The sequence below is a fragment of the Echinococcus granulosus genome, assembly GCF_000524195.1.
Source record: "Echinococcus granulosus chromosome Unknown EG_S00118, whole genome shotgun sequence".
Taxonomy (NCBI): Eukaryota; Metazoa; Platyhelminthes; class Cestoda; order Cyclophyllidea; family Taeniidae; genus Echinococcus; species Echinococcus granulosus.
In genome coordinates this window covers 90,581-107,098 of record NW_020170498.1, presented here as the reverse complement: position 1 = coordinate 107,098, position 16,518 = coordinate 90,581, and the positions used below count along the sequence as shown (strand labels likewise).

The following is a 16,518-nucleotide window of genomic DNA, read 5'->3' as shown; positions in this document are numbered from 1 at the left end:
GAACCGAGGGATAAACCACTATCGTATTACATGTTAGCATCTCATGACTTATAATGTCACTTAATAAATTTTCTGCAGCAGCTGCATGATCATTTCTGCTTCAGTTTGTTCAACAGAAAAATGTTTGAATTGTTCTCTTAAATTCTGTTCCTGTTTTAAGTATTCTTGCCACTTCATTTGTTTGCATACAACATTCTGCTTCAAGTAAAATTATCAAAACACTAACAGCATTATAAATTTGTTAAACTCTTTTGTCCTCACACAGCAGGTCGAGACTTCCTGTAGATGTGAGGGGACATAATACTAGGGCAGGATATGTATTATCTACTTACGTACGACCTAGGGGATACCAGCATGGCCCGGTGTCCATGTCGATGGACGAAAATGTGGTCACGCAGCCTTCGAGAAATTTACTGGTATCCACACTTTCCAACAAAGCATTTTGCGTACTAGCCGTCTTTTTACGTGTGCGGGTTACCTGCCTTTACGATAAACTGTACGCGCTTACAATTGCGCGGAGCACCGCCACACTTACCTCCTAGACGTTGTGGAGCCATCTCGACTAAAATCAAACCCTCTGAATATGAGAAGAGTAGATTTCTGTTAGGAAAAAATAATTTCTGAAAATAAAACTATTCCTGTCCTTTGTACCCTTTCCTTCATAACTATCCATAGGTCCACTTACGGACCCCTAATAAAAGTGCTTCGGAGTTGAACCCTGGTCGGAAAATTTTCCGGTATTTCTGTTTATACAAAACTTTGGCCTATTTAGCTATAATTTGTAATTTTGACCAATGGTGGTAGAGGATAAAATTTGACCTCTTACTTGTCCTAATTTTCCACCCAGTCTCAAATTACTTTCCAAATCAGGGTCCACGAGGTTAACTTACCTTGGCCGTAAAAAAATTATTCCTTTTTTTCTCCTTTGAGCACTGAACTAAGACTGGTTCTGTATGAACTTAGCATTTTGCTCAACTGTGCATTTAATTACGTCTCCACAGAATGTACTTTCCCTCTGTTGCATGTACTTCAAGCCGGTCATTTGGCCTCCTAACTCTACTGTACACCAGTAAGTAGTATGTTCCACACCATACTACTTCAGCTTTTTAACATTTTAACGAAGTGTTGGGAGTTGACTGTTTCATCAATTAGCCGGACCAATGCAGCAGGTGATGGAATTCTCGCGTTTCCTAGCATACCCTTTAAGAGTGGCATTTAGTTCATTCTAAACTGGGAATTTACCAGACTCAGCCTTTGTCTGTATGTAGTTCCATTATTCACGGAAAAAGTGTATTAATACGTTTATTTTTTGTGTAATTGTGCCTTTTGACCAAGTGGACATCTAAGGCTCCAGCCATTGTTATCCCGCCCCTCGGCAGGACCCCTGGGCCATGCCGATATCTTCTGCTGTACCTCTAACGAAATCCTCCGACTTCAGGGAAGGCTCGAGACTTTGTCCACCGATATATAGTGATGAAGTGTTTCGACAGCTCCGAATGTGTCTGCAATTGCTGCATTTCTGAAGCGATAGGAGCACGGTTTGCGATGACCTGAAACAAGCAAATCGCGCCTCGACAAAGTCTTGTTGCACCTCGAGGTCCAGTTACAAGGTGGTATTGCTCATTCCCGCGGTCGCACAAATTATGCTGGTATGGTGGGTAGAAATTACGCAGGTAGAGGTCTCACCAGTTGCTGACTATTATTTCTCAATTTTGCGTTTTATTTTCATTCCTTTTTGTGCAGACATCAAACGCAAAGGCAAAGCAGTGTTTGGATTGACAAATACTACTTAAATGGGATGAATTTTAACCTAACAAGGCTACTGACAGCGATGCACACAAACACAATGGTGGGGGAATCATCAAGGTTGACATTTAACCAGTAATGACAACACCTGTGGTAGATTTGACCTTTGGAGCCAATGGGCACCTCAGGCGTCGACTGATGCGCTCCCTTTGAAGTGGCAACTCAAGCACACGGTGACGCTGTGACGTGCCCTCTACTTGAAGCAGACCACCTAGCCACCCAATTAAAAAACTTATGCATGCAGTGTGTTTAAAAGGGCCTCACCAATCACGAATTTTTTTGGTATTTTGACAAGTCCTCGCATTGTTTTGCTCCATTAACTATAAAACCCACATTTAGGAAGGCGCAAATCAAGATGCGGAGAACTCACGGGGCCCTTCACTGCGGCGTGCCGCTGTCACTTAGCTGGTGGGCCGAAATAAGTTCTGCTTTGTAGTCCAAATAAGGCACCAAAGCATGAACATTTAAGTAGCTACAAGTGGGCAACTTTGTGTCACGAGGACTGCGCTGGTGGCATCGTTTTTACGTGACTGTCATGTAACTGCAGCGATTAAACGCGGCTTAACTCTGTGCCGATTGAGAGGTGCTTTGTTAGTCGTCGCTGTTTAGACCCTAGTCACGCTAGCTGGTTCGTAAATTTGCCGAGCTTTAAGTACGCAGAAGTCCATAAAACTCGGAATTCTGTATGCCAAGAGAAGGAATCGGCAAAATTCTCCAAATAAGTCAAATCAGACTCCAAATTTACGCAGTCCGGGAACTATTTCACTTCCATGGCCTTGTGTGCGATGTCTGTGGGTTTTACTGCCACTTAAAAACGTATTTTCCCTTCAAAAATTATTGTTGAGGGATTATGTTTAAATTTTTCGCAAGTTCTATGGGTAGCGCATTATCCATCATCACAATCCATTGTTTTACAATTTATCCTCTCATCGTATCCATATTGTTCCTCTTACAGTTTCTTAGGTTAAGAGGATTGTCCAGAGAAAGGCATCCTATATTACATAGTATGGAAAGAGCAATCCTAAGCAAGGTTAGTACTAATTAGCGATTTAAGTAGTATATGGACGTCTTAAATGACATTTTAAAGATGAGTCGATATTTAAGTCGCTCTTTTAAGCTCTCCAATTGTCGATATTTGATTTGCATGATCTGAGTGGGAGAGAATAGTATCCCGCCATTTGGATGGACCGCATAAAGCATTAGGGTCGAACTAAGTAGTATATAACGCACCAATAAAAATACAGTCAGCATTCCATTCCATATTATGCTAATCAAGGAGGAATTGACGTAAATAAGTAGTAGAGCTTGGAGGGTTTGTTCCATATACACAGAAATACCTAAGATTGATCAACTCCATTATTCATTTAGGGGGAACAAAACGATTAGGATAATTAAGTAGTAAGTAGAAGGGGAATTAATACATGTCAACCAATACCTAAATAATGTTTACTGATTTGTGTGGCAGCATCACATGCTTCCTAGCCCGGTTAGCCGTCAAAACAGATGTCTCTTGTCCGTAAACAAGGCGTAAATACACTACCAATAACCGAACCCCATTCTGGCCATTTGAATTAGAATGGACCAATCAGAGTATAAGCCGAATGAATTAAGTAGTACATGAGCGCCAAATTTGTACGCTTCTAAGTAATCTGATCAAGCAAATCGCCACGGTCTAGTTAGGTGGTAGAGGGGGTTAGATTTGCCTTCACAGGTGCACCAATCCATTGCACTGCAAGCCTGCCAATGAGGCTGCAAGCAGGGTGACAACTGGGAGGTCATGCGCGCCGCGCACGCGCTGACCGCTCGATACAAGGCCTGCTAGGTTAGGCGATGTTGCCTGCCTGTCAACCTACACGCACGGTAGCTGGCACCCTGTTTACACACTCGTGTGTGGCTGTGTGGACCACCCAACCGCCATTCGGGGTTAACTCCAACCCCCGCGCGCGCACAAGTGTCAAGGCCAGAGGGGAGGTGGTAAATGGGATATCGACGAAAGAGGCGGCTTGTTTGCCGCCCTGTTAAACACTTTAAGTGGGCTTTAGCAGACAGTCCAGGGGAGTGGGATAGGCATTTAAGGCAGAATCGTGGCCGGTGAAGTGGGCGGTCAGTGGGATGTGGGAGCGGTACCCAAACGCGCCTTTGTGGTACCTCAAGGCAGACATCAGACCTAAACTGCCTTATCTGCTATTGGCAGACGAACTCGCTTTCTGAGATCGCCCCATCCCCGGTGGGATAAATTTACTAGAACAGCGTTAAAATTGGAGCGCGAGAGTTTCAATTTCCTAATCCCTCTTGGTATTGCCCGGAGGAAGTCGCGATTTCGCGTGGCTATGGGTAGTTGGAACCGGAGGGGCTGCACCTGCGCTCCGCGGTGTGGACTTCCCTAGTCATACCAGTAACCTTTTGGCCCATCTCGTCAATAGTAGGTAGTAGTTTTCCCCCGGTGATAACAACGATGTCACGAAGTCGAAATGAAGGTCAAAGGTCACGTCAGCCTAGAACCTGACGGTCCCCAGGCTACCGAACCCGATAGCCCTGGCAGTGGCACGCCAACTCGACCCAAGCGCGGCTTGAGACTGGAAAACGCAATCACCCGAAGACCCAAAACTTCTCGGGGGTATTCCGCTGTTTCACAGTGCGCACCACCGCCGCGCAGAGCCTCCGGCGCCGTGCCCAAACAGGGACACCAACGCGGCTCGCACGGCCCCACCAACAGACCGCGAAACCCGACACCGCCACCTCCCCACAAGGCCTGCGGCTGACTCAGCCGGAGAAAACGTCTCCGTCCCCCACCCCCCGAGTGTCCTCGAGCAGACCGCCGCGGTGACTCACTACCACCGAGCAGGCAACCCAACAGCCAAGAGCCCAAGTGCATCCCCCAGACCAGGCCAGCTACCAACACGAAGACACCGAGCAAGTAACGACAGGGGGCAGTTGTATTAGCAATTGTTATCAGCGCGATTTATGATAAAAAAGTACCAAAACTGGGGAGATTTAGTACTCCTCGCCATCCTCAGCCGCCTCATCCATACTGTCGACACCGACTTCTTCATAATCCTTCTCCAAGGCGGCAAGGTCCTCGCGAGCCTCCGAAAACTCGCCCTCCTCCATGCCCTCGCCGACGTACCAGTGCACGAATGCGCGCTTTGCGTACATCAGATCGAACTTGTGGTCAAGACGAGCCCAAGCCTCGGCAATGGCCGTGGTGTTGCTCAGCATGCAGACTGCACGTTGAACCTTGGCCAAATCACCACCAGGAACAACAGTGGGTGGCTGATAATTGATGCCAACCTTGAAGCCGGTGGGGCACCAGTCAACAAACTGGATGTTGCGCCGAGTCTTGATCGCCGCGATAGCGGCATTGACGTCCTTAGGCACGACATCACCCCTATACAACAGACAGCAGGCCATGTACTTGCCGTGACGAGGGTCACACTTCACCATCTGGTTATTTGGCTCGAAACAGGAATTCGTGATCTCCGCGACCGTAAGCTGCTCATGATAGGCCTTCTCAGCAGAAATGACCGGAGCGTAGGTAGCCAACGGGAAGTGGATACGCGGGTAGGGGACTAAGTTTGTCTGGAATTCGGTCAAATCGACGTTCAATGCGCCGTCAAAGCGAAGCGAGGCGGTAATTGAGCTCACAATCTGACTAATCAGACGGTTCAAATTAGTGTAGGTTGGCCTCTCGATATCCAAGTTCCTCCTAAAAAGAGCAGTTTAGGAGACGAGTCTGACCACTTTCTCACCTGCATATATCGTAAATAGCCTCGTTATCAACCATGAAGGCACAATCGGAGTGCTCCAGAGTTGTGTGAGTTGTAAGAATAGAGTTGTACGGCTCAACCACGGCAGTGGAAACTTGAGGAGCGGGGTATATCGAGAACTCAAGCTTAGCCTTTTTACCATAATCAACACTCAATCTCTCCATAAGAAGAGAGGTGAAGCCGGAGCCAGTGCCACCGCCGAAAGAGTGGAAGAGCAGGAAACCTTGGAGCCCAGTGCATTGGTCGGTAAGCTTGCGAATGCGATCCAACACCTGATCAATCAATTCCTTGCCGATAGTGTAGTGACCACGGGCATAGTTATTGGCAGCGTCCTCCTTTCCAGTTATCAACTGCTCGGGGTGGAAGAGCTGACGGTAGGTTCCAGTTCGCACTTCGTCAACAACAGTAGGCTCTAGATCGACAAAGATAGCACGAGGCACATGCTTCCCAGCTCCGGTTTCACTAAAGAAGGTGTTAAAGGAGTCATCACCACCGCCGATAGTCTTATCGCTTGGCATTTGCCCATTGGGCTGGATTCCGTGCTCCAGACAGTAGAGTTCCCAGCAGGCGTTACCCATCTGGACACCAGCTTGACCAACATGGATGCTAATACATTCACGCTAAAAAAAGTTGCAGATCAGAGAGAGCGAAAACCCACCATTTTCGAGAACGCGGCAAACGGCAGGCTCACGAACAACGAATGAAGAAACCCGGAAGCGCGGACATATTTATAGGCTAACGGTAGTATCCATCACTGATTGGTGGAACGACACATGTATCAGGGCAATTCAACCAATGAGAAAACAAGCATTTTAAAAGTTGAGCTACCGCTATAAATTATTTGGAACAATAGTAACAAATCAGTGAATTAGTGAAATAAATTTCTCCAAATCTTATGACTTTAAGGTTTAAAGCGAATTTTTTATCAAATTAGTGCAAAGTAAATTAGATACATGCCAAATTATTAGTATGTGATATGGACATATTCCCTATTTATTCATTGATTTATAACTATTCCACATGTGAGAAATAAACCGATATCATTTGTTCCCAAGCCATAAATTAATACTTACATCTCTTTTTACTACGCGAATTTCACAACTAGCCCTATGATTTTTTCATGAGAACCTTAACCCAAACGCTAAAATTATTTCCTGACGGGGCTACAAACATCGAGCGGTAAATACCGGCAGTGCATCGAGGCCTACGCAAGCGCCACCACCACTGGACTGCCTCACCGGACGGGGCCAACGCAACCACCCTACCCCCGGGTCCAGCGTATGGACCACCTGCCACCACACACGAATAGATCAAGAAAGAGGTCTACTTGACTTAGTACAACGGAGGGGAATGCGAAGAGAGGGAGATCAAAAGAAGGGAAGGAAAAAAAGCCGTCAATATTATGCATGGTTGTGGTGAAGGTAGCTGGTGGCGGACGAAACCAGATTAGGTTTGAACAGGTCAGAAGAGAATCTGATCCGCATCGTCATCCACGAGGAGGTTTCGCACCATATTCTGATTCTCCACTGCTTCCGGATCGATGTGAGCAAGGCGCAATTCTTCATCGTGCTGGGCCTTTAGGCGCTTCTTCCGGTCTTGCACTTTCTTCAGTCTGGACGGAGGAATAAGGCCAAGTCAGATACAATCAAAAACCATTGAGAACAAGGCTTGTGAAATAAAAAAGTAAACAAAAAGAGCGATTTCAGATGGAAGAATGCGTAGGTCCAAAATGGGCAGATCGCCAATAAATCGTCCCATGAATGGGTGAATTAATAAAGGGATGAGTGCCAGATAGTGGAAGTGTTTCGCTGATAAAGACATGGCTGATTTGTGTCCAAAGTTCCGTTCTGGTGTACAAGTAGTACTACAGACCAATTAAATGACACTACGTACGAATTAGGAGCAACAAGATCTGATGTAGTCGAGCGTTAAATGCAACTGACCTGTAGAACTCCTCCCTCTCCCGTTCGTCCAACTCCTGAATGATGTGAGCGATTGTCCGCTCAAGCCGCGGAATTATCACTGGACCGACAAATGGAAATGCACAAGTTAGCAATCCCGAGTGAAAGTGGTAAAGCCGCCTATACTTCCGGCCGAGACTCACCATGCTCAATGGCATTGACGCGGCGATTGGTGACCTTGATGACTTTGTCAAGAGTGACGAAGGAGGTCTGTAGGGAGGCCAGATTGACTAGCAGTTTCACCGCCTTGGCATAGGCCTTCTTCAACTTGTCTATCTGCTGACCACCGCCAGACAAACCCGTCAGCTCGTAGGCTACAGTGCAGAGGAAAAGAAGGTCGCAAGTAATATCCCGAAGACTTCTCCCATCACCTATCAAACGCGGCGACTCAAACAGAAAAAAATACGGCGTCGAGGTAACAAAGACAATATTAGCCTCCTGCTCTGGAATTGGGATCGTACAAGGGGATACTGTAATAGCAGGTCAAGAAACCAGTGAATACGGTACCAAACGAGCCTCGGGCAAACCCTGAAACTAGGCTACGAAAGGGGTTGAAGTCAAAGGGGGATTTCCAGGCCGAGGGTGAAACTGTTGTGCTTACCGTTGCCGCAGGTCGAATAGCCTCTTGGATGATTGCAGGACAGACTGCGTGTCGATCGGATGGGGGTGGTTACCGACACACAGAGAAGTGGGGCTGACAACTTGTGACTGGTTTACACTACTTTTGTGGATCCCATCATCGCATTGTGCACGCTTAGGCCTCCTTACGGGTGTGTATCCTCAGGTTCTACGCCACTGGTCACAAAAAAATTCACCGCCACGCGAATTTCTAACAGTAATGGAGACCGATTTTTGCGCCACTTTGTCCCCTTTTCCGTCCAATTCTTGCAATGTTGTACAAACTATTGTTCCCTTCATGAAGTCGTTATTACTTCCATTGTAGGCCATAGAACACCCGCTTTCCTATAAGATTGGCTCTTTACCTGGCTAATCGTAGAAAGCGGAATAAAGCAAGTTCTCGGCTTAACTGGTTAACTGTCCGATTCCGCTCCCCCACCCCTTACATCTATGCCAGTAGGGCTTAAAATGCTCCCTCAATAGGACGACGTATGCCCGCACTGCCACCGCAGCATACCATCCCGACTGAATGCGCCTGGACTGGCCCACGGAATTCATGATATACCTGCTCTCGAATATTGCATATGGTACATATGGAACCCAAAGTCCCGGTTTGACTTGGACTCCCAATAAAATGAACTTAGTTGAATTGAGAGTGGCCTGAAAGATTACTACAATTGACTCAAAAACACCTTTTTTTTTAAACAAAAGAACTGACAAGAGAAAGGGAAAAGGGGGCATTATAGCAACGTCCCGGTGACTAGTAGTTTTACGCAGTCACCGTAATAGTAAAGAAAGGGGCGAGCCCAGAATGGACCGGATCAGAGCAACTTCTAAGCCTTCAAAAATCACCGGATGCGAGTACATCTGGTGCATCTGAGGCTATCCATCCGGGCAGAGAACTGAACGCTAGTGAAACAACGGAAGAACCAATAGGAGTACACTAAATAACTCCAAATCTAAATTGCTCAAGGGAAGGTTGTGGTGGCAGAATTGAAAAAAAGAAAGACAGTCATTAGGATAACTTGCAAAACGAGCAAGAGCTAATTCGAACGCTAAATTCGAAGTTTGTGAAAAAGCTATGAGAGGTTGTACACATTAGAGAGGGAACAGTTGGGAAACTACGGAGGTTAGAATGCAGCCATGGGATAGAATACAAAGTGAAAAATCCAGGTAGAGGGCTGAGATGCATAACGGAGGGACAGGATCAGACCGAAGATAAATAGAAGTTTTTCTGTGTTACTCAATTCAATCAGCTTATGAAACGAGTAGTGTGGTGTAAGCAACACCAACAAGAGCCCACACGAGACTCACAGAGATGAATCTAACCTTCGTAATGATAATGCTTTTAAACATTATTGTCTCTTGCATATTTTTAGTGGAGATAGATCCTGTTAAGTATGGAAAAATGGCTTCACATTTTATGTATAGTTAGTAACCGCAGAAGAGGTGGGATGGGAAAACATAGCACACCCTCCAGTTAGAAAACCGCAAAGATAAAATCAGAGAAATTGAAGAATTACTACATCATGAACTGTGCCTTGATAAAATATGAATAGTTCTGAATAAGAAATTTATTAGGTTAAACCAAGGTGACAACCTAAAGACCTGGCTGAAATGTGCCTAAGACCTAATTAAAGATAAATACTCGGTATTACGTTAAACAACAGACAACACAAGAAGTTTTAAATGGAGAAATCAGTCTATTTTCCTCTGCATAAAAGGATGTCATTATCATAGAAAGTGATGCAGCGAGACCCGAAAAATTGGTCTTGTAGGGCATGAGGTATTTAGAAGACACGAAGGAAATGTTGACGGGGAAGCACATACGAAACTTCGGGCGAAAGGCATATAAGAGAGGTTAAAATTCAAAAAAGTAGAAGTCAAGGCTTTAAAAGACCTGAAATACGCAACAAAGATTATGAATGAAAAAAAAACAACTAAACACTAAGACATCGAAAAATGAGGAAAAACCAGAGGAGGGATGGCAATGTGCGACCAAGCAAGAATTGGAGGTAAAAGCAAGAACTCAGCAGAACACTCACTGTCAGCTCCCTCAGAATAGACTTCGAATTGAGGCAAATTGACACCAGCAACGTTATCTTTGCTCAACTTCACTTTTACTTGTGCCTTCGTAACATTGTGCATCACCAAGTGGTTCACATTAGCTGCGGAAGAAAATTTGACAGCGGCAAGGGAGAAATTTGCCTCCCTAATCACTTCACCCATTGATTGCTTTGCCTACGAAGGAGAACACAAGAGAAGCGGGAGACTTTATATCAAGGGTGATTCGCGAGGACAAAATGTAACGCCAATTACTTCTATGATTTTTGATAAAATACTACGAAAGCGAATCGTTAAGGCGTCAGACTTTTTCTTCAGAAGACTGTGACCAAGTTGAGCGCCTTGTAACTGAGCCTTCATTGTGGCTTGCGCCCTGAAGAGATATGAAAATTCAAGTTAGACCGCAGAGTTTACAGAAGGCAGCATCTAGGGCCACCGAAAATAGACAAATTGAAAGTGCCGATTAGGCGGTTAATTGAACTAACATTCGAGATGGGAAAACATTTATTACATCACCGGACATTCTAAATGCAAATCGACAATGCGGGACAAGGTTTGAAGCGCGCGAACTCTTGTGAACAGTATAAACAACTTTATCTCGAAAAAGTCACCTTTCCAAAATCCACTTTGCTGCTTTATATAAGTTTAGCTCTTGAGTCCACAAATATAAGTTTGGGGCTCAATGTTTAGTTGCAGGTCAAGGCTATTCAATATAATTGCATAAATCCATATTTCAAAAGAACTTGGTTATTTACCTCCACAATTACGCCAACCCCCGTCTTTTTCCTGGCTGTACTGTTTATTTAATAAAAGGCCTAATAATGGCTTGCCGAATCAGTGCCGATATAACCTTACGACAGCTACAACCCACGGCGGTCAAAACCGGGAGCGCTTGCGACCAACATCTCGACCAACGTCATCACCACCAACAACCCTGTGGACCCCAATGAGTAGAATCACAGCACGCCACACCCACCCCAACCCGATGATGCACCTCGCCACAACCTAACCCCAAGCCCAATCTACTTCCTCGGCTATCCGGAAGGCCCAACCACTAAACCCCAAAAAACACCAGATCTTGTTCTGCATATCTATTCTTCCTTAAATAGGCGACAGATGCTCAAAATTAAACCCAATGGTTTTTTTCCCATGAGATGCACATTTGACAAACCCTAGCGAAAATCACCCCCCTGCTGATAATCAATATCAGTAGCCATATCCAAACTCTATGAATCCGCCTCCAATTGCCCCTCCTTTAGCCACTCATTCTCCGGCAGGGGACTCCAATTCGGTGACTGAGACGCCTTCGTCGTTACCAGCGTAGGACAGCTGAAGTCCTGCACCTCCTTCCAGTGGTTGACTGTTCCCAGTACCTCAGATGTGCTTCTTCCACCATTCCACGGTCCCACTAAAAGGTCCGTAGAATCTTCGATTATCGGCGCAGAGGCGGTAAAAACGTCGAATCGCGTTCCGCGTGTTCGATGCACCCGTAACTGCCGACAGGCTAGAACGAAGCGACAATTCACACAATCCTGCAGCATCACGGAGGTCGCAACGGGTTGGAGGGTGTAGACAGTGCAGCCGGTGAGGCGAGAGGCCACCAAGTTACCGCAGACCGAAGTAACGCGCACCTCACAATCAACGAGATCGGTGAGACAGAGGGATTGGTCACGAAGGCTCGCACTTTCCCCGTCATCGTCGTCTGCGGACGAGGGGAGGCGGAGGTCGTGGCGGTGGGAGAGGTGCGAAAGGGTGAATTTGGCAGGAGCAAGGAGGGAGGAGAAAGTGGGCGTCTGTTTGGCTGGTGAGGTAGAGGTAGTTACTGCTGGCGTTTTTTTGGTGGAAGCCTTAGCTCCGCCGCCTGCACCACCTCCAGCGCCGAATTTAAACTTCTTCTTGGGCAACACAGAGGCGCGAACGTCGTGAAAGCGCGACTTGATTTCCTGTAATAAAGAAGCGGGTGAAAAGTGGCTTGCAACAGCAAGTTTTTCTGTGGAACGCCACATCCCATCTTGCGCGATTCCCCAGTACCACGAGGAGGTGATGAACTTCAATCTCCTCCCCGCCTACCCCAAAGTATGAGTCTTCTGATGTGTCAGCCCTGAGAGGTGCGGTGTCTTGCGTTGCCATCCTAGAACAGAACGTGCTTTCCACTGATTGGCTAGTCGAAAGTACATATTCCTCTTCCACAAATGCTTCATCCTAGGCACGTCGACGATTCCAACTACAGGGGTGCCTTTAAACTGCCGAGTGAGCGGTGGGCCGTTCGGAAATGAGCCAAGGATGTGTTCGGTTGCTGAAGGAAAATCTACCTACAAGGGTCATCTTTTGGCACAGGTCTACCACTTAGTGGACAATCTGACAACGGCGTGGAAGAAATGAAAAGCAAGTCGTTTGTCTGCATGCAAGCAGCATCCATTTGTTCGGCTTCTACCATGACTTTCACAGTTGATGTTGGGGTAAACAAATCCTTACCTCATTCACATTAAAAGTCCCAAAAAGCCCAAGCAATAACACCAAGTAATTCTATATGAACGAGGATGGAGGATCCGTCTGAAAGTGATGCATTCATTCCCGAATGCTGCACTAATAGGATAAGACTACCTAAAAACCATTTTTAAATGGTACCTCTGCTATCGCACCTCCTTACATCGGGGAAAAGCCCAATAGCACAAACCATGATTTAATTATTTTGTAGAGTGGAAAAGAACCAACAGTTACATCTACAAATCCGAGGGATTTCACACTAGTTTTGGATCAAGAATGTCTACTTATGAATGCAATATGATGAGAGATAGAATTTCGGGGTAAGGGGGGAGGCTATCTCTAAAATGGGAAAATCAGCCAACTCACATCAACGTCTTGACGCGCCTGTTCTACATGGAAGGATTTAAGGTAGGGAGAGCATTCGGTGAACCAGCGCTGAAGCTCCTCGATTTGATCCAACAGGTCGTCAAGCGACTAGAAGCAAAAAGAACGAAACTGGAAAGGCAGCTTTGATTACCTTGATTTAATGATAGGCTTAAGTTGAGAGCCTGCTGGCCGTGGGTTAAACCAGGTAAGGGCATGAAGAAATAAGGTGAATGAATGAGACACTGCACACCTCAGAAATAAAAGATTTTTACAACTTATATGGAAGCTGCCAGTAAATGCGCTCAGCTCCAGCCAGCTTTCTCGTCTGTAGGAATTAAAACCTTAAAAATCTTGTAATGTTTTATTTGTTGAAGCATTACCAAAGCGCGAATCCACTTATGTGTCAGTTTTGCGACGCGCAGTCAGAGGTCTTGCATTGTCAAGCAAGAACGGCACCTGCTTCTCACTACTGATTGGCTAGTGCTGGCTCCTTCTGAAGAAGCCATTCTCGTGCATCTCCAAGTTGTAACAAATAGAGGCACATCTCAGTCATAACTGTCCAGCCTTCAGAAAGCACACAATTTCCTCAGCAGTCATCACAAAGAAACAATGGAAACTACTTTTAGCACAAAACACAAAAGCCAGTGCATGCTCCTGTTAGACTCGAGGGAACTCCTAGCCAATATCAGATAGCCGATTTTCCACCAATTCTATTGATGAAACGAAATAAAAACCACGAAAGATGACGAGTTGTTTTATTGCAATTTCCATTAGTTCACCAACTATGGACACTTTGATTGAATGGAAAAATATCGGCAATCCACCAATGAAAGCTTTATAACAAACCAATTTTAGTTCCGAGGCGATTGTTCTAGCAATATTAGCGTCCACATGAGCCGTGCCAACCTGACGCCTTTGATAAATACGGCGGTTGAATTAGAGCAACTATATTTTTTGACTTAATGAAGTAACACGATTAGAAGAAAACTAAACCCGTAAAATTAAACATTTGCTGTTTAAGCGACCCTGATTCCTTCTTGTCATAGTATTAAAGACGAAGGCCTATTAAAAAATGTGGGCACTTGAGTGGCGTAGGCGCGAATATACGCTGTTTTTACCAAATCTAATCAAAACAAAGGCGAGTAAACAGGGAACTAAAATTGACCCACTTGAGGCAGAGTTTTAATCTATAAGCTACCTTAGATTAAGGGAGAATAAACCCACATTCAATTATGAGAAGTAGGAAGAATGTTTGCAAAAGAACACTTCCGTGACGCAGACAACTGTTTAGAACGGGGTAACTAGGTCATAACAGGATGACTAACCTGAATAAAAAGGAACTAAAATGGGACCTATCAGAAAGCAAAGCCCAGAAGTACACATTTGAAGGACGTAAATACAAATAAATCGGAGTATTAGATTGAATTTGGCTAATACATTGATGTAAAGGCGGGAAAAGTGCCTACCTTGATTCGTTCATCAGGTTCGGGAGCACCATCGGTGAGTGCACACCTCTCCCTTAACCGCTCAATGCGTCCCAGAAGGAGATTCTTAGCACGAGCCATATGCTCGAGGAAGAAGGTAGGTGTGTTGTGCATCGGCGAGATGAAAATTGATGCGACTTCTCCTCCAGCTACGTCTGACGGGTCCATCGAAAGGCTGAGCGACGGGAGGAGAACATCCCCGCCTACCGCTTCACGTCGATGCCGCGCCCCAGTCGTCGTTGTCTCTGCCGCCTTACGCCGGGCCTCGCGCGCTGCGAGGCGCTCCAACAGCTGTGCCGGCATTCCTCCGCCACAACCTCCGAGGTCTGCCATCTACGGGAGCAAGAAAGCCCCGATAGCACACATACTAAAACTCTCACACACGCAGGGAGAAGACGGAGAGAATAAAAATTGGCGTTTTTCTTATTACAAAGGACAATGATGAGGGAGAGGAGGGAATAATAGGTGAGTGGAGATCACTCCAGGGAAACTATCCGGCGGTCCGGTTCCTCATCCATCAGCACGGGCTCATCCTCAAGATCTTCAAAGTCCGCAGTCGTGGGAGGGGCGGCGGTCTTCTTGATGATATGGACGTAGCGCTGAGGCGAAGCCTGGTCACCACCAGGAGCAGGAACAGGAAGAGGAGGCGGAGGCACCGTCTCCGATTCCACCGCTATGCCAAGGCGTCGACGTCTTGCGGCCGCCAGTTCCGCGTACTCCTCCTCCATGAAACGTCGACGTTCCTCAATTCGCTCTAGAAGACCAGATCAACCGAAGGAAAACCTGTAAACTTACCCATGATTTTGGCTTTGGTAGCATTTTTGCGGGTTTCACTCTCGGGATTGTCACCCTTGGGGCGATAGAAAATTGGCGGGTTGTTCTCGGTGCGGATGAAATCAACCATTTTGATTTGCTCCTCCTTCCAATCTTCAAACTAGACAAGGTAACGCGAAAATCAACAACCTACCTCGTGCATCATGCGCATTTTCTGCTGAAGAAGACCCAGCTCAACCTGCTGTTGTTTACGCTGGCGAAAGAGATCAGCGCGCTCTTGACGAGCTGCTGCTTTCTCTTCGGCCGCCTTAGCATCGATACGAGACTCGATTTCCTGACGACGCTGCCGCTTTCGTGCCTCTTCACTATTATTGCCACCGCCACTGGATTCAGCCTTGAATTGCGTCAAGGTTGCCTGCAACACGCCGAACATTCGACGGCCTCTGGGGAAAAGGTAGACATAAATTTACGTCAGAATCAAGATAAGGGGGAAAATCAAGCATACCTTCCTTTATCCATAGTGTTGTATTCCTTAATAGCATCTAAACGAGACCTCTTTTCTCCAACCCGAACAACAGATGAGGGAAGTGAAACCTAAAAATGCAGTCATTTTTAAAAGAATAGGTGACTCAAATAATTAGACACCCAATGCCTTCGAAAATTTGCAGTCAGTTATTAGAGAGGGGTAAAAAGTAAACGGCACAAAAATTGATCAAAATTAGCAAATTGTTTAGTGATCAAGCAAAGTACGAACATGCAAATCAGTCTCGGGCTTATCCAGCTGAGAAAATTTGGATTCCCTAAAGTTGCCTAAATTTGGATTAAGACGGGAGAAGACAGAAGGTGGAGCACCGTTTGCAACGAAGCGCCGTGGAGGTCCACTTGACAAATCAGGATTATTGCGTCTGCATAAGGGAAATAGAATATGAAAAAAAAAAATCGGATAAGCATAGCAACAAATAAGAACAAACCTTCCATTGTCAGGCGATCGACCTGTGATTCTTTTGATAGAATCGTCTGTTGTTTGCAATAAGCCCTTTTGCAATTCAATGCTTTTCTGAACGGACTCAATCGACTCAAACTTGGCCATCACGAAGTCACCGCATGGGCGCGCACTCTCGACACCTATTGGCTAGCACAAATTTTGCACATCTCAGCATTAACCACTGCGGAACTTAAAACAATTAGATT

General features: G+C 45.9%; 2 protein-coding genes across 2 annotated transcripts; both read right to left on the bottom strand. All coding sequences in view use genetic code 11, as the record gives it.

The window, feature by feature from the left end:
• Positions 1-4,291: 4,291 nt before the first annotated feature.
• EGR_08758 (hypothetical protein) lies at positions 4,292-4,681 on the bottom strand (the record flags this gene model as incomplete). Its single annotated transcript, XM_024498007.1, has 1 exon — positions 4,292-4,681. The coding sequence occupies one exon, from the start codon at positions 4,679-4,681 to the stop codon at positions 4,292-4,294; it is 390 nt and encodes a 129-aa protein (XP_024347584.1).
• Positions 4,682-4,800: 119 nt separating this feature from the next.
• Positions 4,801-16,417, bottom strand: EGR_08757 (Tubulin alpha-1C chain; the record flags this gene model as incomplete). The annotated part of the gene is made up of 18 exons (XM_024498006.1): positions 4,801-5,512; positions 5,556-6,193; positions 6,232-6,308; positions 6,745-6,862; positions 7,083-7,185; positions 7,517-7,595; positions 7,678-7,848; positions 10,198-10,393; positions 10,472-10,589; positions 11,480-12,159; positions 13,070-13,177; positions 14,536-14,886; positions 15,045-15,307; positions 15,349-15,487; positions 15,521-15,770; positions 15,833-15,921; positions 16,082-16,232; positions 16,299-16,417. 18 exons carry the CDS (start codon positions 16,415-16,417, stop codon positions 4,801-4,803), a joined length of 4,362 nt encoding a protein of 1,453 aa, XP_024347583.1.
• Between the last annotated feature and the right edge of the window lie 101 nt (positions 16,418-16,518).